The sequence below is a fragment of the Gallus gallus genome, chromosome Z (genome assembly GCF_016699485.2).
Source record: "Gallus gallus isolate bGalGal1 chromosome Z, bGalGal1.mat.broiler.GRCg7b, whole genome shotgun sequence".
Taxonomy (NCBI): Eukaryota; Metazoa; Chordata; class Aves; order Galliformes; family Phasianidae; genus Gallus; species Gallus gallus.
Genome location: NC_052572.1, coordinates 32,575,098 through 32,598,940, shown reverse-complemented (window position 1 = coordinate 32,598,940; position 23,843 = coordinate 32,575,098). Strand labels below are relative to the sequence as shown.

At 37.0% G+C, this 23,843-nt stretch overlaps 1 protein-coding gene across 9 annotated transcripts in view; it reads right to left on the bottom strand.

The window, feature by feature from the left end:
* CCDC171 (coiled-coil domain containing 171) overlaps positions 1-23,843 on the bottom strand; it is a 253,486-nt gene that overhangs the window by 76,415 nt on the left and 153,228 nt on the right. For 2 of the 9 annotated variants that reach the window (XM_040656236.2, XM_040656237.2), the window contains one exon: positions 14,048-14,339. The exons of 6 other annotated variants lie outside the window; for them this stretch is intronic. Coding sequence is in view for 1 of the 3 variants with exons in the window: in XM_040656237.2 (XP_040512171.1) it covers positions 14,298-14,339 (42 nt within the window). In the remaining 2 variants the exon portion in view is untranslated. Of the gene's footprint in view, positions 1-14,047; positions 14,340-20,186; positions 20,365-23,843 lie in introns of those variants that run through there. One more of the 9 variants, XR_005843077.2, reaches the window with a different exon arrangement.

The following is a 23,843-nucleotide window of genomic DNA, read 5'->3' as shown; positions in this document are numbered from 1 at the left end:
GTTTACAACATGTCAAGATGAAGCTGTATTTTTGTTGATATTTGGTCACAAGGTAACAGTTGGTATGACTTTTTAATTGTTTGCTCTACTCCTGCCTATCAACCAAATTGATAGTTCTAGGTAGACATGGAAGAACTACTTCCACCTAAATCTTATTTCCATTTGATTCATGTAAATGGTTTTCAAGTGGGCAAGAAGAGTTGGCATGATCACCTGCTGTGTTTTCATCATTTCATTCATTCACTGAGTTGGGAAATAGTAGAGGTGGTTGATATTTGAAGAACACCTCTTCCAAGTTCTTTCTCAACAAGTAGAAATTCATGTAAAGGTAGGAGGCATGCTTGGATGAGCAAGGAACACCTAACAGAACTCATACTTCGAAGTGAAGTGTACATTACATTGATACAGGAGCATGCTACTCAGAAATATAGAGATGTCTTCAATCATGCAGGGACAGCATTAGGAAAGCTGAGGTTTTACCTGGGTTTGAATCTAGCAAAGCATATGCAGTATTAGAAAAAATATTCTGCAAGTACACAAACAGTAAAAGGAAGACTGGAGAAAATGTAAACACTTGGCTGAATGGAGCTGGGAAACTGGTGACAGTTGACAGTGAGCAACAAGGTACTTAACACCCTCTTTGCCTAACTCCTTACCCTGCAGTCCTGAAAACAGATTTCAGGAATCTCAGGTCCCTGAGACCAGAGGGAAAATCCAAGGCAAAGAGGAGGACCAAGCTAAGGAATACTTAACAAAACTGGATATACATAAGTCCATGGGTCCTTAGCATCCAAACGTGCTGCAGGAGCTGCCTTATTTCATAATAAGGCCGCTCTTTATTATCTTTGAATGGTCATAGCAACTAAGAGAAACCCATAAAGGCAGAGTAGATACCACTTCCGTCTACAAGAATAGCAAAAAGGAAGTTTTGAGGAACTAGGGGCCATCAGCCTCACCTCAGTCCCTGTGAAGATGATGGAACATCTGTTCCTGAAAACCATTTCCAGATACACAAAGAACAGCAAAGTTTTTAGGAAGAGACAGCATGGATTTAAAAAGCAGAAATCATGCTTGACCAGCCTCATTGCCCTCTACAATGCAGTAAACTGAATGTTGGCTTGTTTTTCATCTTGCCTTTAGTTCACACTCTGCTATGATTTCCCACAATATTATAATAGAGAAATTGACTTAGTAAAGGTTAGGTAAGAGATAAAGAACTGGATTAAAAAGTGGCTGATGAATTGTGTCCAATTTTTTCAACACCTTTATTTGTGGTGGAAGTGTGAGATAGAGCGCATCCTCAGCATGTTCACAGATGCTACAAAAATGAGAAGAGGGGCTAATACATCACAGAGTTTTTCCATGATTCAGTGGGACTGTAATAAGCTAGAGAATTCAGTAGAGGAAACTCCTGATGTTCAACAAGAGCAAATGGAAACTTCTGTATTTGAAGAGGTGGCCAAACACTGGTGTAGGTTTCTCTAGTGAGGAAGTTGAATCTCTGTCAAAGGTAGAATTATACACTTCACTATTAAAAGAAATGCAGCAGTGTATTTATTGATATAAAATAATGATATAACAAAGCTTACTCATAAATATGAGAGTGACTTGAGATTTGAGATGGTAAGGTGCACTAGATTATTTACTGCATGGAGGATAGGTTTAAACACATTTTTACAGGAGAACATCCCAGTGGCAAACAAGGTTCAGAACGTAAGCTTTTCTAAACACCTAGACTTCAGTGAAGCACAGGTGTGGCTGAATCCAAACTTAGTCTCAGGTTTGGTTAATGGTTTATGTTTAAACCTTTATATGGTTTAAAGGTTGAGGAGGCTCTCCTGTTGTGTCATGAGGTTCAGACCCTCTTGCTTTCTAGACTCCTCGAACCAAAGTGGTAATAAGCAGCCTACGAGCAGTTGAATCCAATCCTAGTCCAAGATTTGCTCAGTGTTTACTGTCTAAAGGACAGTATGTGTACAATTAATCAAAGATAGAATCTCAGTGAAGCTTATGAAGCAAGATGTTAGTCACTTACAAACTGTCTGTAGCAGCAAGATGTTACTTGACATCAAGGCATAAGGGAGCTCTGCAGCAGGTGTAACCTCAAGAGGAGTCTCTAATCAGCGGGTGATCCTGCTGTAAGGCCAGCTACCAAGCTGTAAGGCCAAGCTACCAAGAACTCAACAAGCTCTTGGTCTGCTCACTATTTACAGAGTAAGATGATTGACTTATAGTCATATTTGCATACTGACTGTAGATGTTAATTTCTTCCAAATTTGACATGATTAAGACACTGACCAGCATTGTGGATAGGTGGGTACATTGCTCAAATTAGACCTTGGCTAGTGTGTTATTATGTTTCTCACAAATCCGCTTTTAAACAGATGCAGCTGTCGTGATCACTCACATCTATAATGACTGCTGCTAATCATTAACTGCTTAAGTTGGGTGAAGCCATAAGGATCACCACTCGTGATTATTGTTTGAACAGGGTTATAAGAAATAAAGATCTGGATGTGGGAGAGGTAGAAGACACAGTCATAGTCTCCATCCCTGGAGATTTTCATCACCTGACTGGAGACAATCTTGCACAATCTGCTCTATCAGACCCTGCTCTAAGCAGGAGACTTAGACTAGATTATATCAAGACATTCCTTCCAACACAGATGATTCAGTACTTCTGTGATTTGTAAAACTTTCTGCCAGTGGTTTGTTTGCTGTTATTTGCTGAAGCAATTTATTAGTTAGATGACTTTGTTCTGTGATCCATGAGAATGATTAGATCACTAGTCTATGCCATAACGGAAGCAGTCATCATAAACCAGCAATGTCTCCTAAACAAGCTAAACGCTCTTGGGTACTGTGAGCAAAAGAGAGAGTGAACTATGGAATTTTAGGGCATGTTCATCCTCTCTTTTGCTGTGGATGCAAATGTCAAATTTCAAAATGACCAAATTCTCCCTCTAACATGTTACTAGAGTGACTATATATCCTGGTCTCTTGGTGTGTACACTACACACTATGCATTCTGCATATATACTGAGTGAATTGATTGATTTTGATGACTTTCATTTTGCTATCAGCCTTACACTTCTCTAAGTTCCAATCTTCAAAACTTTTAGTTATCATGCAAATTATGTAATTTATTTATTTGTTTTAAGAAAAGCAGAAGCACTAAGGGTAAAATAATGTTATCCTTTTGGACAGGACACGTTTTTTTCCTTTTTCTTTTTTTTTAGATTAACCCCTCACCGTGTGAATAACCAGGGCAAAGAAAGACTGTTAAGTATCTTTTAGTATTTATTTATGTTGGTATTTAGAACAAAACTACAGTATTAGGTTTGCAACTTAGTTCAGTGACCCTGTATTTCTGACAGAATGATTAAGCTCTAGCCCAAGACAATACTAGAAACACTCAAAGTTTCACTGCCTGGAACTACTTTATTCCTATCTTCATTCTCACAGAGAGCTGCTTCACTCCAGGAAAACAAACAGAATTTTCATTGTAGGGAAAATATTAGATATATAGGCATACATAATGAGAGGAACAAAGCAAAAAGGAACATAATAGAAGTGTAATATATAAAAACATAATAGAAGTACATAATAGAAGTGGAATTTAAAAGGAAAGGAAGAAAAAAAAAAAAAGAGCTTGTTAATACCACTAGAAAGTTTTGGTCACAACACTTTCCTCAAGAGTACAGCCTCGCAGATTCCAGTCTCAAGTTAACTCAAGTAGCTCCAAGCATTTCAACTTCTTGTCCCTAAGATTTATACCCTTCTGAAAGCTTCAGATTTACAGTCTCTAAATTGGGTGTGAATTAGACAACAGACAATGAAGAAAGATAACTAGCAGCTGTACAAAGAAATAAGTTTGTGTTTGACTATCTCACACGGTGAACTGTAACTACACTGTGAACTTTGCGAGAGGTTCTTGCAGACTCAGACAGAGGTAGAAACCGTTTCAGTTATTAAAAGAAACCAAGGCTTTTTGTGCTGCACCAAAAAGAGGAAACTCCTCCTTTTCAAATTATAAATCTTTATAGTGCAATTCTTTCTGGCTAGAAGGAGGACTTCAGACACTTTTTCAAATAACCCCAACTGTTTAATCTGTACCCTTCGGGAAGTCAAGCTGTGTGTGTACGTGAGACAGAAACATTTTTGCTGAAATAGGAAGAATCTTATGTTCCTGCTCAGCCCACTGTTAAACTGCATGCTTCTGATAGGGAAAGAAATCTAATTTTCTATTGCAGAGAATGGTATTATTTGCCTTGTGAATGTAAGTTCTGTAGTCTGGTCAGGACCTGTGACTACAGAAGACTACTATAGGCAGATTTCTCCTGAAAAGCAAAAGAAAGGTGGATTCTTTAGGACATAAATTTAGTTTTATTTGTGTAGAAAACAGGCTGCATTTGATTTTACTGGAAAAGAGGTCTCAGACATTCATGAACGATCCTACTTATCAGTTCTTAAATTTACGATTAGTAACAGTCCGAAGTCATTCACTCAAGGCTTTGTCCCTTAGGTTTTAAGCAATGTCTTAGAAATTCTAGCAAATGCAGTACCCCAGGAGTAAGGTTTATTGCTTCCCCTATCTTCCCCTGCACAGAGATCAGCCAATCACCCAAGTACAGAAGTGCAAATCCAAACAATGTTTAGTGAAGGCATTAAATGCAGTTACAATTGTAGAAGAGAATGTTTCATATGAGAAAAAAAATGCACTTTCAGTAAACTAGGATAGCTTCATAGACTTCAGTATATTAGTATAGTAGAGATGGCCATGAATTAACTTTGCAGATAGTAACAGTTTTCATCCGAGGATTTTTTTTTTTTTTGAAGTACTGCAGCAAAAATGGGTAGAAATTCTTATTTAGGATAATTTACATTCAAGCACATAGATTAAGGGATTCCATGATGAAAGGATACCTGAAGTTATGTTTATTTGTTTCTCTGGCTTCTTTTGAGGAGAAGTTGATATAAAAGATGAGGTGTTTTTGTCCTTCTTCTGACAGAGGGACATAGCCAGCATCTTCTACCCATACCACGGAATCATAAAATGGATTGGGTTGGAAGTTACCTCAAAGATGACCTAGTTTCAACGCCCTTTTGTTGTGCAGGATTGCCAACCACTAAATCAAATACTAGATCAGGCTGCCCAGGGCTCTATCCAACCAGACCCTGAATAACTCCAAGGAAGGAGCATCCACAATGTCTCTGAGCAACCCATGCCAGCACATCACCACCCTCTCAGTGAAAAATTCTCTCTGACATCTGATCTGAATCTCCCATCTTTTAGTATAAAACTGTTCCCCCTTGTCCTATCACTACTTACCTGTGTCAAAAGTAGATTTCCCTCCTGCACTGGAAGGCTACAATGCATTCTCCCTCCAGCCTTCTCCAGGCTGAACATACCCAGCTCCCTCAGCTTGTCTTCATAAGGAAAGTGTTCCAACCATGTGAAATATTAATCCATGAGTAAAATCATACAAAACCGTTTCTTAGAAATAAGCAGGCTTTTGCTGCAGTACAAGGGTACAACTTACTTCACGTCCTCTAAAGACGCGGAGATTCACAAGTCTTTTCTGACTGATCTTTCACAGTTAAAGCTTTTTATAGCTGATCTCCATTTTTAACTTATTTCCCTAACGCAGAAAAATACTGGGAAAATATTATCATAGTTTTCTTAATTGGTCATTTTTACATGCCTTCCTCTTTGGAGTATTTTGACCAACTGACTAGAACTAAAGCTGTTCACATACGAAAACATTGCATGGACAGTTAGACTTCAGCTGCACCAGGTTCCCACAAGTCTATGTACAGCTACACCACTCTGTATTGGTCAGTGCACTCTGCAGCACAGTTCTGAGTTTCTAGAAGCTGGAAGTATTCTTTTTTTTTATTCCCCTTGGTCCAGTGGCAAGACACAAGAATTGGGTCCTGAGGATCGGATTCCAATAGGCCCTGCCCACTGAACCCATGCTGCTCTCCAGCACAGATCAAGGGGCTTGGCACAGATCTTGGAAGAAGCCAGTAATCTCTACTCTGAAATTGTTAATCTGATTCCAAATGCTTTCATAGTGTCTTAGACACCATACGGAAGCTAAATATTTTTATTTAAATCCATAAAGACAGGCACTTAAATGAGCTGCTGTTCCTAACCACTATGACAGCTTTCTATGGAAAATCTGAGTGGTCTACCACTCACAAAAGATTCAAGTGTTTAATTACACTTTTTCTGCTCACATAATATTCAAACTCATAGCTGTACTTTTGAGAACCAAAGTGTGTTGTCCTAATGTCACTACATAAGACAGCATCAGAATCAGGAAGTTCAGACAATGTATCAGAAGTTTTTCATACAAACTGGGCCCATTTGCAGTTGCAGACTTCAACCAGGCTGGCTAACATCAAGTTAAAAAATGACACTGGCTTGCAAAAAATCAAAGAAATATGAGTCATGAGCAAGCTCATTTCCAGGACACAGGATTCTAATGACTTCCAGAAAATATCCTGCAGTCATGAGAAAAATCCTGGAAAGCACAGAGCCCAAAAACATGACAAAACCCTGTGGGACCAGACAAGGAGCTTGCAGGCTACTTCAGCCAAAATAAGGAAGTTTATAGCAGCTGTCCATATGAGGAAGTTATTTTGGAATGGTTATTCTACCATGCAGAAGCACAGTATGAAATATACCCTATCTATTGTGGACACAAGGTTTTGTAGGATCACCAATGTACAGTATTTCTCACATTCCACTTCAAGAGCTTGTTTGTTTGTGAGTACACAATTTACCATTTTCTATGCCTTTCATGCTATGCCTGTGCCTATTTCCCCCTGATGTTTCTAGATCAGCTTGGAAATTTAACATTAAAAAATATATGGAGAAATAAAGTTTCTAATTTTTTTTCTAATCTTTGATGAAGACAGGAGGAAAAGCTACTGATGTGTCCTAACGAAGCTTACAAAAGCTATCAGAAAGTGCTCCCACAACAAATCTTTCTGAAGTTGGCCTTGCACTTTTCAAGGTACATTTACTAATTTACATAATACACCCATCAAAAATCTTGAGATGAATTTATCCGGAGACCCAACAGGTCTGTCTTATCAGTCCTCTCAAAAGGCATGAAAACATATACAAGAAAAAAAATCTAGTTCACATTTCCTGTCAGTGTATAATGAAAATTGCCACCATTTAGACAGTACAGGATTCCTACTCCAGCAGGGTAAGAATATTCTGCCTTCCACTCTCTTCTTCTAGCAGCATGATATGTCAGTGTATACTTTGCTGAAGAGAACTTTCTGTCAACAATCAGTGTTTCATTGGCATTAATGTGCAGTAAAAGACAACGAAGCATGACTCAATTAAACCACCAAATACTGCATTTAAATAACATTAACACCTGACATTTTAAAAGAACTGTGCAGGATTTTAGCTGCATGACTCTCGTTAAGGTCAGTGCTTTAATAATACAGCTTCCCAACCCAAATGTCTGACATAAACTTGTATCAGTAAGCCAATTGAGAATAAAGCCTGAAACTAGAATGCATCTTCTTCAACAAATATATTGCGGGAAAGATTTCTCCCATGCTATTGTTTACAGGAACAAATTTTATTAACCTTCACATAGCACAAAAGTAGGAAAGGACTTCATATTTAATTCTTAATTGTCTTGCTGTTTGGATAACTACCTTGTGAACAAAGGATTTTGGAATTATTTTAAACCATTTTTTATTTTTATTAAAAATCTCAAATGTCATAATCTGTAAGGTATATAATCTGTAAGGGTATGTACTTATGCCACTTCTAATCGAAAATCATCATACATAAAGGAGACAAATAGTTGTAATATGTGTTAAGATCTCTTTAAATTCCATTGTTTTAGTAGTCAGTGTTCAGCATGGAGGAAAGAAGATACTTGAATACTGTAACAGGTAAATTTTGGGGTCATAAAAGAGAGCATAATGTGAAATGATTATCTAAAAAGGATGAGTTTATGAAGACCTAAGTAAGGCTGAATCGAGCAGAGTCTACTAACATTATAGTGGGCAAGATGAAAGCTGCAAAGACAGGGAAGACTGTCCTGGCAGATCCACAATGTGAGTTTAAGTTTCAAGCATATTAAATTTCAGTGCTGATCAACAACTGAGAGAGAAACATTGAGTAAGCTTGATGTCAAGGTCCAAGAATGGGAGAAAGATACTCTTCACATAAAGATTTGGATCTAACTGATACTGACCAAGGTTCACTGGTCTTTAATTGAAGAAGAGAAAACAAGATGAGAAAAATTCTTCTGATGTAATTTTGTATTTCAAAAGAGAGTTTAAATAGTTTTTAGGTGTTAGCCTGTACCTCCAAATAAGCAGACTTGGATAACAATAAACACTGGTAACTTCTCAAGTATAGAAATGACTAGTATGATCAAATGCTGCTCTCAGTAATAAAATGAGTCAACTGATGAAAATGACAAACAAGTGATTAAAAATTAAAAAAATATATAAAATAAAAATAAAAAATATATATTTCACTTAATACAGCACTTTTGCAGTGTCTATATCTATATATATATACATATATATATACATATATATGCAGCAAAATGACCCACCACTGAATAAGAAAATAAGAACAAGGTATGGGAACAACAAGGTGAATTCAAATCTCCTTGTACAGCTAGGGTCAGAGGGTTATGATAAATGGCACAAGGTCCACCGGTAAGTCTGTCATTAGTTGTGTAGCACAAGTGTCAGTACTGGGGTCAGGACTGCTTAAGAGCTTCACTAATGACCTAGTAATGAGATGCAGTCACCCTCTACAAGTTTGCTGTTGACAAAAGAGATAAAAGGAGTGTCTGAGATGGGGATCTAAGACAGGCTGGGAACTAATCGGATAGGGAACAACATAGCAGAAAAGAATCTGGATGTCTTCATTGACTCCAAGTTGACCATAAGACAGGAATGTTATTTTGCCCAAATCATTGACAGAAAGATAGAATCACAGAATCACAGGCGCATTTACTGGGTGAGTTAGGAAGGATCTTAAGCACCACACAATCTTGCTGCCATGGGCAGGGTTGCAGCCAATCAGATAAGGTTGTTCAAGGTCCCATCCAGCCTGACCTTAAACACCTCCAGGGATGGGGCATCTTCCAAACATCTAACCCAAATCTCACCTCTTTTAGTTTAAAAACATGCCCCCTTGTTTTATCAGACAATGTAAAAAGTCCATTACCTTCTGTTAATAAGCTCCTTTTAAGTATCAGAAATCAACATTACAGTCTCTCCTAAACCCTTTCTTCTCCAGACTGAACAAGCCCAACTTCCCCAGAAGATCCAAGATGGATCACCAGTTTCATCCTGGACATAGACCCATCAACCACAACCCTCCAGTGCGATCATCCATCCAAGTCTTTAACCACCGAATAGACCACTTTTCACTTCCAGGTCTCACCGGTTTACACATAAAACTGTGCTGTGGGATCATAGCTAAGACCCTGCACAGGTCCAGGGGGAAGACATCAGTGGCTCTTTCTTTCACCACTGATGCTGTCACTCCACTATAGAAGCCATCAGATTGGTGAGGCACGATCAGCCCTTGGTGGAACCACTCCGGCTACCTTGAATCACTTCCTTGACTCGTACCTATTCACTTTCATCAGGTAGTCTCAGACTTGCTCTTTGCTTACAGTGGGAGGGAGTTTGATTCCCCCAGTCTCCTTCCAGATGTTCAAGGATTTGAGAGATATGGGAAACCTGACTGGCAGTGAAGACTGAGGTAAAGATCTTGTTCAGTACCTCAGCTTTTTCTGTGTCTGTTTTTGCCAGCAGAAAACTTTCTGTGCTTTCAGCTGATGTGAAGAATTGACCCATTTTCTCCAGGACCCATAGAATTGTACACATTCTGTCTGAGTTAGTCTCTGACTTGCTGTTCTCTGTAGTAGGAGAGATTTTGTTCCCTATGCCTCACTGAAAGATTCAGGGATGTGAGTTTTGGGGATGTGAGAGGCACAAGAAGCCTGGCTACGAGGAAACACTGAGGCAAAGAACTTCCAGAGTACCTCAGACCTCCCCATGTCAGTTGAAGCCAGTTCTCTCTTCTCATTGATCAGATGAGGTACACTCTCCTTGGCCTTTTTTGTCTGATCAGTGTACCTGTAGAATCTTTCCTGATCCCCTCTCTGCACATCCAGACAACATCCCTGCATTATTCCTAGGTTGCATACTTCCTCTGCCTGTACATTTCCTTGCTTCCCTTCCTTCACTTTGCCCAGCAGATACTTGTTCAGCTATGCCAGTTTCTTGCCTCTGCATGTTTTCTTATACTGAGGGATGGAGAGCTCTTATCCTCTCTGAAAGGTATCTTACAGAGCTGCCAGCTCTGTTCCATCTTGAGGGATCTCATCCAGCAATTCCTTAAACAGCCAGAAGTTCACTTTACTGAAATTCACAAAATTCACTTAAACGTAAGAAAAGAAGCATTTTTACTTTCAGGGTGATTTCACACTGGAATAGGCTGACAGGGGAGACTGTATATAGACTCCATTATTGCAGAGACACAATCCCAACTGGACATGGCCCTTAGTAATTTTAGTTGACCATGTTCTGAGCATGACTACTTGATCACCAGAGGTGCCTTCCAAGCCCAAATGTCCTTTATTTACTTTGTACAGAAATAAACATTATTTTCCAGCAAAGGAGAAGGCTCCCATAATTATACATCAAACTTTACTAACAGTAAAGCTTGTACTGAATTTGCAAATATTTGTGGGGGAAAAGGAGAGTTGAAAAGCCCTTTTCTGCTACTGCTGCAGTATTAATTGTTTACAATATGTGGAGTGATAACACAGTCACCTCAATAAACTCTTTGTTGAGAACTGCATGCAAACACATACTCAAGGAGTTTGTATTAAAGACTGTAAAACTTCCTATTCAGTGAAAATCATATAATTCACAGTCTCTTTCTAGAGATGACTTGCTTTTTGGGAAAGTAAGTTAATTTTATTTTTAGACCTACCAGAAGGCAGATCTGTAATCAATTATTTCTTGTGTGATTTTCCAAAAATCCTGGAGAATATTCTAATCCCACCAAAAGCAGGCTTCCTTCTAAGGAAAACTTCGTTGTTCCCACAGAACAATATAGATGACGGAATTGAGGTTCCTTAAGTGGAAGCAGTCCTTCTGACATCCCAGGCCCAAACCATGCATAGCCTTGAAAGTAAGGCTTAAGGTCTCAAACTTTGTAACTTCTGAAGCAGGACAAAGAGAGCAGAGGGTATAAATCAATCATGGATGCTCTTTTGGCAGCTACTTCTACCAAACTGCATTGTCACCTTTTACACAAGCATGATTTTTATTGTGTCCTCCCAAAATGGAAAGAAATGCCTTGGTGGGATCATCTGTAAACTACTAACAGGAGATCTTGCCAGCTGGATTTCTTCTATTTGCTTGGAATTTATCACAAACTCCAATTTATCACATGCATGGAAAAGCAACGTGGGAGTATTTAACTAATGATAATCCAGTTTGTTACTCAACAGCTTCTTTATAATATGTGAAAGAGGAGCTTCCCACTACAAATGAGACATCTAATATCAAAACAACACATATTTCAAAGTCTCTTCAAAGCAAATGGGTTTATGAAAAAGTCTGTAACTTTCAGCTGGTCGGTATTTAAACAGTCTGGATGAGGTATAGGCCCTCCTTTCAATGAAAGCATACAAATCAGTTTATGTGAGAAATCATAGCTTGCTAGATTATTTCTATTAACTACAATCAGTTTGCCATAGCTATGACCTCTATACAATCTTAATGCTTGGAGCAGCTGAAGTAACTAGAGGAGATCAGTCCTAGTGACAGCTAGATATGGATTTCAGAAAGAAAAACAGATTTCATAAATAAATCACTTCTCTGTATCTACATACACAATATCACATGTATTGGCAATGACAGGGAAGGGACAAGTATGTAGCAAATTTTCTTCAGTAGGTTGAGATAATATAGCACTGTCTTCCTGAAACTGTAGAGTACCATGAGGATATATTTTAAAAATGAAACACACGAACACTTCTATATGCAGTACTGAAAAATCCGCTCAATATATTATGAAATATATTATTTCATTCTTTGTGCAAACATAAGGGATACTTGACGTTATATCTGTCAGGGAAGAATACAGTACTTACAGCACCTTTACCAAGATTGGTCTCTGCCGGGAAGCAGGAGAGCCAGCACTTTGGAGAGAAGCAAAATCTCTGTCTTCAGTGTTCAAGACTAAATTCATCAGCATAAAGAAAAGGAGTGTTCTTCCTGTATCAGATAACTTTTACTGTGAGAGTTTAGTTTTGGAGAATTTAGTATTTGTTTTTGTATGGCTGTGTATTAGTACACATGCGTGTCATGACTGTCAGCAATGGACTTGCACAAGAGGCTACTTGAAAACTTGAAAGTCTTTGATTAAAGTTCTTTTGTCAGGTATTTTAGATTTATATCAGCCTTTCTGGTACCTGAGAACAAGGGCGTTTGGAAGACTTTGATCATTGTAAGTCATATATTATCTACACAAATATTGTTTTCCAGAAAAAAAATGGAATTTCAGTAGTCAGGACTCTAAAATCAAATCCCGTCTTTGACATATTTGAAGAAACTACAAATTCCATAATGCATAATATTATTTTTCTAATGTATCACTGGTCCATAATAAGAAACAATCTATTATATAGATTTTGCATTCAATCTTTTTGTCAAAAACTACATAGTACATCAAAAGTTAATAGCATTGGGGAGTTCAGTGATTAATATGGAAACAAGTGGTATATTACAAATTTTCTTTTGTTCCTCATTCACAATGATGAAACTGCTAGGATTTAACCTTTAAGGGTTAAAGAGTTTAATCAATGTCAATGTCTGATCTTCTGAAGGCGATAAAGAACAGTCTGTCTAGCGATACCCAACAGAACATCACTTTGTCAAGCCACAAAGCGCCCAATAGCTTGTCAAGTAAGTTACCAGAAACCTCTTTGTGGTTAGAACTCAGCTCCTTCCTGCTTGACCTATTATTTGATATTTGACCACTTGGTTGCAAGACACTTGCTCTTTCCAGCTGAAATGTCACTGGGGCATCTTGTCAGCTCCCCGACATCTCGGCCTGACATACAATTTTACTTTTGTGTGCTACAAGGCAGAAAATGCAGGGCAATGGCCTTGCTTTAAATTCTGTCAGCATCAAAGATGGGTGTCACTCTTGGGTCCTACCAACAACAACAAAAAAGGAGTCTATTTGAAGGTCAAAACAGCCATTACTTTAAAGTCTTTCAGCTTAAACTAAATATATTACCTGCAACATTGGTTTGGGAACTGTCCTTATAAAGTACATAAACATATCATCAGAAATCCTCCCTGCACCATTGTTCTTCTTTCTTATGAAATGCAGACTTGATAAAAGGGTGAGTTTTCAATGCCTGCAGGGACCAGATTCAGCAGTTAACTTAACTTGTTCAAATAGGCAAGTGGTATCATGTAGCTTTACAAGGAGCAACCTGACCTTCTCACATTGACCAGCAGTGACATTATTGTGCAGGAAGAGAAGCAGTCACATCATTTCTGTTTTGCACAACCTGCTTAAAGTTTGCAACTAAATGCTTGTCTTCAGTTGAGCTGACAAGAGAAAAGAGGGGGCTCAGTGAACCATGGCAGGGCTGCCATGAAATGACAGGAATCATTGGCATACATTTCAAATAGCTCTCTCAATCCTATTAAAGTATTGCAGTCCTGCTTTAAAATAGACAAGTATGAAACAACTTTGATAGATAGAGACTAAAATGGCTTATTGATTTTTTTTTTTAAGACTGAGGAAAATTACCCAAAATGTGTCATTCTTTAACATTTAAAAATATATTACATAAAAAATGAGCAACCACAATAAATAAAAGTTAAAAAAAATAACTGTTTTGGTATGCAAAGAACTAGAAGCATAGAAATGTGAACATATGAATGCACATTTTCATAAAACCGTAAAATTAATGTCAAAAAATATGAACGCTGAACTACAATCCAAAGGTAGCAACAAAATTGCACTTTAATTGCATCATTTTACATTAATGCAATTTTTTTTCCTTCTCAAAGATTATTGATACAAAATCCATTTTCCATTGTTCTTTTGGGACTGGATGTGACATTCAGGCTGAAGGAATAGACTGAAGACTGGGAATTGGCTCTATTGTGCATAAAACTGTTGTAGGATGTGTCAAGATCAGCTTGCAATGCCAAAAAATCTGGGATTCAACGCTGGTCAGGCTGAATTCCTAGCTTGAAGTCATGGTGATGTTTGAACTCCCTCTTGATTCCTGAAGCAAAATGAAGTAATATAAAAAATAAAATCCTGAAGGATACTACATTCAATGTTAAGCAAGCAAGAAAAATAGTATATATATATTAATGTACCTCTTAAACTTATGTAATATACCCTTTACAAATAGATGTATATGAAGTATCTGTCCTTTTTTTGTTTCAGTTATTTAGAATACGTTATACCTGAATATATATATATATGTATATATTAACCTTTAATAAGCAGAAACAAAGCAGAAACACAGTATTCTGCACCATAAGTGTTATAAAAGTGTTATAAAACTACAGTCCATATTATTTGAAGTGTTTAAAATATGCACAGGAAACATTTACTCCTCTTCATCATCATTCCTAAGTTCTGATTTTCTTAAGCAAGTAAACAAACTTACCTCTGTCACTGTCATTGGGAAAAATGTGCTTTGTTACCAGTGGAAGTTATTAGGTTACTTTAAAATATATTTGGCCATAAATTGAAATCAAACACTTCATATTCTTTGAGCATTAGCTTGTTAGAAGACTGTTGAGAATATACACTGAGTGCACCTTGCTGGGGAACACAGCTCATCTTTCAGTGAGTCAGACATTCAGTCAAACAGTTACAAAGGTTAGACCAGCTAAAATTCAGCATTAAATAACTTGCAGAACCAAAACATTGTGCATTCTACTTTGAAAGATTATGAATACCAGTATATTGACATTAATATAAACACTAAATAGAGACACTGCATATTTATTTAAATATCTATTAAAAAATACAAAATGCAATGTCATATTGCTTTTCTGCCCTTTATCAAGGTATTTTTAGCCAACGTACTTCACAGCTGTGCAAAATACAATTAATCATTTCATTATGCCAGAAAGTATGGGAAAACTTCACATGCAAAGCACAACTATGGATAAAGCAAAAAGTAAGGCTGTTACAGTCTATCTTATTTTTTAAACAATCTCTTCTCAGCATTTGAGAAGGAGTGTATGTGCATACACATACACAAATACACAGTGAGGCAGAAATGCACATATATATGCAGGCATATATATGGTTCCAATACACAGACTCACTGATACACAGAGAGAGGCAGCAGGGTGTATGTATATTCATATTTCAACAAATCCAGACTCAACCATATGTATAAAGACACATTCATGAAAGATCCCTTTTTCCTCTCTTACTATTGCCGGAGAAAAATCAATGGTTGCTTCTAACACCTATTTCAACAGTTCTCTTTGATATGGACTCTTTTGATTTCCTGGCTCATCACAAGCAATACTGCAGCTCCTGTAAACAGCTGGGTTACGCTACACCTTCATTAAGAACACATACAGTAGCCTATTTAGATGACTGGTCCAAGGAGATAACTAAAATGAGGTAGTGCCTTTAGTTTTTCTAAACTACGGTGGTTATGAGGATGAGATAACCAGAGTGATCTGTAACACACTGCCTATTCAGTCCTGCTCAATGCTATGCAGAATGGGAACCACTACAGAGCAAAAGCACAAAGAAGCCTCACTGTGTTTGTAGCAGCATATCTAAAATGAGATCTCAATGAAGGTATCCACCTCTTACACCGATTAACAGGTTGTTATTTGTATGCTTTAATTAGCTGGCATAAATTCTCTCTCTCTCTCTCTCAAAAAAAAAAAAAAAAAAAAAGAGTCATTCATAAGAAAATATTAAGAAGATACTGAAATATGCAAATAAACTGTGAGACTCTAGAAATACTTCTGTGTGTAAGTAAATGAAGTCACTAAGACATAAGTTATAAGTATCCAGGTTTCACTCTGGATAATAAATACTGAAGATAAATATAAACATTGAAATTTGTACTTCTTTCATTATCTTAATTTATCAGCATATCTTAATGACTAAAATCACATGCTACTATTGCTACTTCACAATATTCTTTTTTTTTTCTTTTTTTTATATAGTGATGTTACTTTTCGAGGAATATGGCATCAAAATCCCAGTAAAAAGAAATGAGATTTCCTTTGAGAATAGCAAAAAAAAAAGTATGAAACTTAATGATTGGCAGCAAGTCAATAGACTATGTTACAGTAAAAGCTTCACTGTTGGGGGAAAAAAGCTCTGCTTTAGTTATCCAGATCCTGTGCCGTACTTCTTACAAGGAACAGAACACTATTCATTGAGTAGAAGGGAAATCAGATCGAATAACGATGTGATTGATGTAAAAAAAATCTTGGCCGTTACTCATAAGAACTGTTTTGATGCAATATCATTATATACACTCATGAAGAATAAGAAAACCATGTTCTTTAGGTTAGTAGAGGAAAAATAGTAGAACTGCTACAATACACGTTGTTTGAACACATACCCATACAATAGAATTTTAAAGGCAGTTATAATTTCCCAACAGAGCCCTTCAAACATTATTATATTTAGAGACCTTTCTAAAATATGTATTAAACTGACAAACTCAGATGACTGCGCCAGGGCTGTAATCATTATCCATCATATGAATATGCATTCAGGTAATTTTTAAAAGAGGAATTACGTATCTTAAATAAGGTATCTGTTCAGGTGAGTCTTTAACACAGCACTTTTATTTACCTGATAAGCTGTAGATGATTCTATCTAAACTGTTACACTTCATCAGGTAAATGGGTGTTTAGGACACAGCAGGTCTGGCAAAAATAGGCTTTCAAAATGTTTACGGAACACAGTAATCGGTCATGTCCTATGGTCATTTTTCAAAATTTGATAGTCTAACTTCATGAAACACGTTTTCCCAAAAGAAAAGAAAATATGAACGATTAGTCTATGTTATGACATAGTTGGTTTTTACACAGTAGTTAATTCAAGCAATTTTTTTTTTATTGTAGACACAGAAAGAAGATTTCTAAAACAACTGTTCTCTACTGTTCCTTTGTGACTAACCTATGATCACATTTAGGATCTAGTTAAGTGGTTGTCTCATGATATATGTACTGTTTTACAAAAGTTAAAACTGATTCATAACGGGTTGCTTTATAATGTATGACATTGCGAGAGCATATTACAATGCCATCAGTGTTATGCTGGTATGCATGTACCAGCCTATTCAAAAGCATCATGTTGGGATCAAAGACACCCTATTTTGCTTTTATATATCAACACTTGTGAAGTAATCCACACAGTCAGATGCTTGGAAGTAGAAAACTGCATCTGTTTTGTCAGTGGTGCAAATAAATAACTACATAAAGAAATACACCGTCAGAAATATACTGTTTATCTTCAACAGCAGGAGTAAGATCTATAACCAGAGTGGAAGCCACAAATCAGTCAGAATGGTTTTAGCCTTCAAAGTCAACACAAAGATAATTTTACTGGACCACAGTCTTCACTGTAATACCACAACTTTTCAATTGCCCTCTATTATTTATGTTACTCCTTCCAGTTCAGCAATATCCCACCACTAATTCTTGTCACTTTAAACTCTTTTCAGATATTCAATTTCAAAACACAGTAGCACAAATTTCCCTTCTCCCCTTTTGTAACATACATAAAATTATTATATATATGTCCATATGAATAGTGAACCTATTAACATGTTTTGTGAGTTAAGGCTTCTGGACTGCGAACTTGCAGGTATTACTTTGACTGAGGTAAGGAAGTAATAAAGCTACTTAGAAGAGAAAATGACCAAGAATGGGATGAAATGAAAGGGCAGAAAGAATACCAAAGTTGCAGTGTAATACAAAGACTCAGCTACAGAGGTTCTCTGTTACTCATTCTTTTATCCCATGGCATATTAAAGATGACTGTTGAATTACAAGGCAAAAGTGTTATCTATTGAAAGTCACCACACTACAAGCACTACAAGCTACCCAGACAGTGAGGATGCCTGGCAGAAAATAGAAGTGCAGAGGGAGAAGCAAGCTGCAGTTTCTCTCAGCGATCTCTAAAATCTCTGAAAAGGCTGTATCACAGCCACTCAAGAATAGAAAGGAATGTAAGTTAATCACAGAAGCTGAGAGCAATAGGGGAAAAGTGGGAAATAATATATTTCTTCACAGTTGATTTCTGGTACTGATTCCTTCCCTTTTCTCCCCCTCACCCCAAATCTAGAACATATATACATGTAGGCACAAACCAAATGGACAATAATATTTTTCCATCTTCTTCCATCTATGCTATCACTGTGTTCCTTCACTTCACTGCAGCAATATCTATCTCAGTAAGTGTTAAATAAACAGGCATGATCTTTGATTCCATTTTGCTGCACTTATGTGGAAAACCTATTTCCCTGTAAAAAGATGCAATTTTTCAGATCATTCACAATCTTCTTCTCAGACTGCTTCTACCAAAACTGACTTGGGTTTTGCCTCACAATGCCAATGGACATCAGTATGCTGCTAATTCACTTGCTATTAGAAGTAGCTCAAACAGCCGTTTCTCACTTGAAGTGAAACAAATAAAACACCAGGCTGATGAAAATGCTAAAAACAGCTGCTTAAAATGGAAAGTATTACTACTGACATTGCTAGTTAACAAACTTCTTCAAAGCAAGAATGTATGCTGGCCAAAACTAGAAAGTTTGCTTCCTGAGTCAATGATTTTGCAATTCTGTATTCTGAGACTGTAAGACTAAATTTCTGCTCTGACACAAAGTAGGAAAATTGTAACATTCAGTATAAATGTTAATTGTCAGCACTCCTGCCTGGATTCTGGAAACAATTTACCATCAGAGAATAATTCAGTGGACTGCCAACTCATTATATATTAAGTCAGAAAGGTAGACGCACAACACACTTTCTTCCTTGGATGCAGCCAGCCAACAATACTAATGGCTTTTTTCATTTTCAAAGAATTCCCTCTTCAACTTTCAGGAGTTATTAAACAAACATGATTATAAAATATCTGGAAATATTTTTATCCTGCTTCTATAGTGCTTTTGTATTTAATGCATTCAGTGAAATCACACTCTTGAGGCTCAATTAAAAACAATTAAAGGAAGATTTCATAATATTTTGTTTGTTTTCTAAAAGAAAATGCTGTTTTATTCAAACATACTTAAATCGGTTCCATTTGAAGAATGGAAGATGGCTTACCACATCAGAACACTTCATCTTAAATGTCTTCTTCACTTAAAGAGAGAGAATTCGGTTTTGCATTGTTAATTTTAATGATTTCCAAATATTTGGCCAGAAATCTACCCTACAGCCTACAGTCTTTCTTTCCAGATCTGCACTGGAATACACATAGCAATCTCCCATTTTCAGGTCAACTTGTCTGCACTGCACTATAAAAATTCCAAAACACTATGCAAAATAAATAAATAAATAAAATAAATAAATAAATAAAATAAAATAAAATAAAATAAAATAAAATGTAGTGCACTATTTTCATGGTGAAATGCTCACTTGATATGGTCTTCAATCCAAGTTTCCAAATTCCTTACTACAGGAGCATGATCTCATGAGAGAGAATTTTTGCCCATACTGCCTACCAGAGACTTTCCACTTTCTCAAGAATAGACGCAACTTTTATTCATTTATATTTAGTCTTAATACCCAATCTGAATGTCTACTGGTTTATTTTGTGTTGTGCAACCAACACTGAAAGGTACACTGTATTCTTACTAAGCCACTGTGACAGCTCTCCATGTTTTGCATCAGTGTACTCTGACACACTGACACTCCTGTTGCTTCCAATAAGCCTTTCTTAGTCTATGTGAGTTTTACTACTGCTTTTTATTGCCTCTGATCAGTGTTTCTCTCTGATGGTCACCTTTGCTGCTCTTTCCTTTTTTCCAAAAAGATGAGATGATCACTACAACTGGAGACAAAAGTACACATGGCCTTACGCTGAGGCACAAGTGGCTCATGAAGTAGTACTTGCCACTCACTGCTTTGACTCTTCTTCTGTCAGCGTTCATGGAAAAGCAGTCACCATCCAACAAGTTAAAGTGTCAAACTTCATATTCTCTTGAGAAATGTATTCAGTCATCAGCTGAACTCCTAGGCAGTGTGACTGTCTGACGTAAGCCTTCAAAGTTTCTTCTGAGTTGCATGCATACTGCCACTCTAGCATAAAAAGGAAAGAAGTGTATTTACATTCATTTTGCCAAACATTAGCATCTTCTGTCCAATCATTTGAATGCAGAAGTGTTAGGAGAAAACAGCTTAGAGAACAAGAGTTGACACGTACAGTGTGAAATCTTAAGGTGCTTGAATGCAATGAGGGAGAAAGTGAGACAGAACCACATTTCATCTCCCTAACTGTGAGATAGTCCACATGAACTTTGTGACAGGTCTCTGTCTCTCAGCCACACTTGACTAGCTCCTGCTGACATTCAGCTGTCAGACAGCAACCCTTTACCATGCCCCTAACATGCTCTACAGCTTCACCCAATTAACTCGCTTTCACTTGACATTGCAGCAAAAAGCTTCATAATAGGTGGTCAAGGTGCATGGTGTCTGCTTGCCCTCTAACTGCTCACGCACAGCAAAATGCTTAGCTACCTTCTTTTTTGTCTGTTTGCTCAGAACGGGTGCAACTACCATCTAGGCATTTCATTACTAAACAGACAAGGGAGGATGAGCTTTGCCAGTAGTGCATTAATCTGTCTTTTACCAAAGACTAATTTTAATGCAGAATCGTGGAGCTAATCGTCACAAATATTTTGGCAAAAATAAAATTACAGTAATTCAATAAAACACTTCAATCACTTTATATTAATGAAGATATATCAGCAATACAGGAGAAGGGGGAAAATACAGAAAAAGATAATTATTTCTAACAGTAACGTTTAGTAATATAAAGAAGGAATGTCTATGAACATTGGAATTGTCTTTGTGATTCAGTTTTCTTGCATTAAGAATACTCAGGCATTCAGAATATTATTTTTTGCTATGTATTTCTGCCAAAATGCAGTATATTAAAGAATAAGGATCAGAACAATGAATCTATGTAGCTAACAGAACAAATGAACTATTTTAAATGGGAAACAATTATTTTAGGATCTACTGATAGCTTATTTTAAAATGAGAGCAAACATGGAACTCACTGCTACTCTCAAGACAGATGCCTTGAGAATATTCTTTTGCTCACCACTTCTCTCCAAAGAATTTGAATAAATATGTAATCTAAGTCAGAAAATTCCTTCAAGAAGCCAATACTCAGCGTGCACTGATGATATTCAAGTACCCTTTGATGGAGAGGCTTGTTAACCAAAGCTGGAACAGACTGGATGAGTGTCTGGACAGCAGAATTATGAGAGAAGCTGCAGTGAATGCCTTGTGGTAGCCTTATTGGTTTCAACTACTCAAAAGACTATCCACTGAGTCTGTACAGATTCAGTTGTTTGCTAAACTACAGTAAATTCAGAAGATTATGTTATCTATTTGCCATCCCAGCATATCTATAGGGTCTAGTCCCCTTGAAGTTCTCTCTAAAAACCACTGAAAGAGCATGTGTTATATAAGAGGTCTGGTTTGTTTGTTTGTTTGTTTGTTTTTTCAAAGAGAAGCAAACAACCAGCTTGCAGAAACTGGAAATTCAAGAGAAGCTGTAAACATGAAGGAAGGAAAACAAAAAGGAAACATATTGGTTGAGGTGTAAAGCACACACATCTTTCAACAGTAATTTATGGCAAGGAGATAGAACCAACTTATCTTTATGAAAGGTGGTAAGAAGAAGCATGTCATAGGGAGTTAGGGTACCTGCTTTAGCAGGGGTGTTGGGCTCGATGATCTCTTGAGGTCCCTTCCAACCCCTGCAATTCTGTGATTCTATGCCTTGGAACTGGTGCGCCTCTGGCAGAAGTTGCTGATGCCACAATGAGTAATTTTCAGCAATGAAAAATGAATGTAATGAGCATCTCACTCATATTTCAAGTAGGAAAATGCTATTACTCAGGCTTACAAAGAAGTGTCATGAAAAGACAAGCCTTTTTAGTGGAGAAAACAACTACAGATCCTGAAATGTGAAGAGAGATTCTGAACTCATGAATTGACAGCCTTTAGAATTCCATAGAAAATGCTGGATTGTAGGTAGTTTACAGGAGACAGAATTGGGATGATAGGCTGGATGACTAATGCAACTTGTCTGTACCTATTTGAAAAACAGAGTTTTTTCTGTTGTTTTTTGTTTGTTTGTTTGTTTTAACAAAGATTGTAATATAGACCAACTCTTGCATGTTGAGCAACTACATTTGCAATAGGCTATAGGCCTGTAACTCAGCTTGTCTAAAAAACATTAAACCAAGAGGCCTCTTTAAAAGATCTTCTAATGACAGAGTGAAAAATGACAGCATCATGCCACGCTTAGAAGTGAGCTGTTATTGCTTTCAGCTTTATTTTCTCAACAGCAATGTTTATTATTAAAACCATCAATGAAGCAGGAGGACAAAAGGTTCCACCCTCCTAGCACTGGCCAGTGCAGTGATATTTTCTTGGTCATCCGGTGAAGTTGTATAGACTGTCACCTCTCAGTCAAAAACCTGCTAAGGGCTTCATCCCCTGTCCCTCAGTACAGCTCAGAGAAAGATTCACCTTTGGCTCCCTGTATGTTTGAGGCATTTTTCAAACTTTTGTTTGCTTATTCAAAACAAACACTTTAATGTTCATTCATCCCCAGTAAAACTTGGTTCATGTAACTTCAGGAGGAAATTACTCCTTCTCCTGTAAACTACACATAGTATCTCATGCAGTGTGTATTCAAAAGGGTAGTTCTGAAGGGTAGCTTTATAACAGTAATGGTTAGGGAACACAGTTGGCATTCCTGCAGTATTGCTTATAAAATAACAGTTGATATCTGAATGGCCTAAAAAAAAAAAAAAAACTATTTTAGGTTCAATTTCAGTTGACAGCTAACATGTAGGTCTTTTGTAAATGCATGATCCAAATTACACTAACTGGGCAAGGAATCAAGCTTATCAGTTATAAACAACTTGAGTGTGGGTGAGCTCGGGTTACTATATCTGTTGGTTTTGGCCCAATTTATATACACAGTTATACTTCAGACTGAGATTAAACAACACTCTAACAATTGCTTCAACAGAACTTTTTATACTTATTAGATTCAAGAGTAGAGTCAGCCTCTAAGAATTGTTTTTCAGTCAGGTATTAGACCATCACTTTCTGTGAGGCTGAACATGTAGTTTGAGTGAGGCAAATGGAACTAATATTTCCTGCATGCCAATCATATTTTATGCGAATCAACATTAAAAAAAATGCTAATGGAATTTCATCCTTCGGTATACATATGGCAAATGTGTGTTCTGAAAGCACAGAAGAGTTTTTTTTTAAAAAAAAAAAAAGCCACCACACACAACACTGAAAACATTCATCCGGCACACAACGCTTTTATCGGAATTTAATGAGAAGCATAGAAGGAGACTTGGAGAGAAGTTCCTTCAAGCTTTTTGGATTTTATAGCAAGAAAGCTGTAGCATAACTTTAAAAAATCATTTTACGCAGGGATATTTCTGTAAATTTGGTGTGCTTCCTATGTTTCAGAATGGTACCTTTAAAATTCCTTTACTCGGAACTCCTGATTAGAT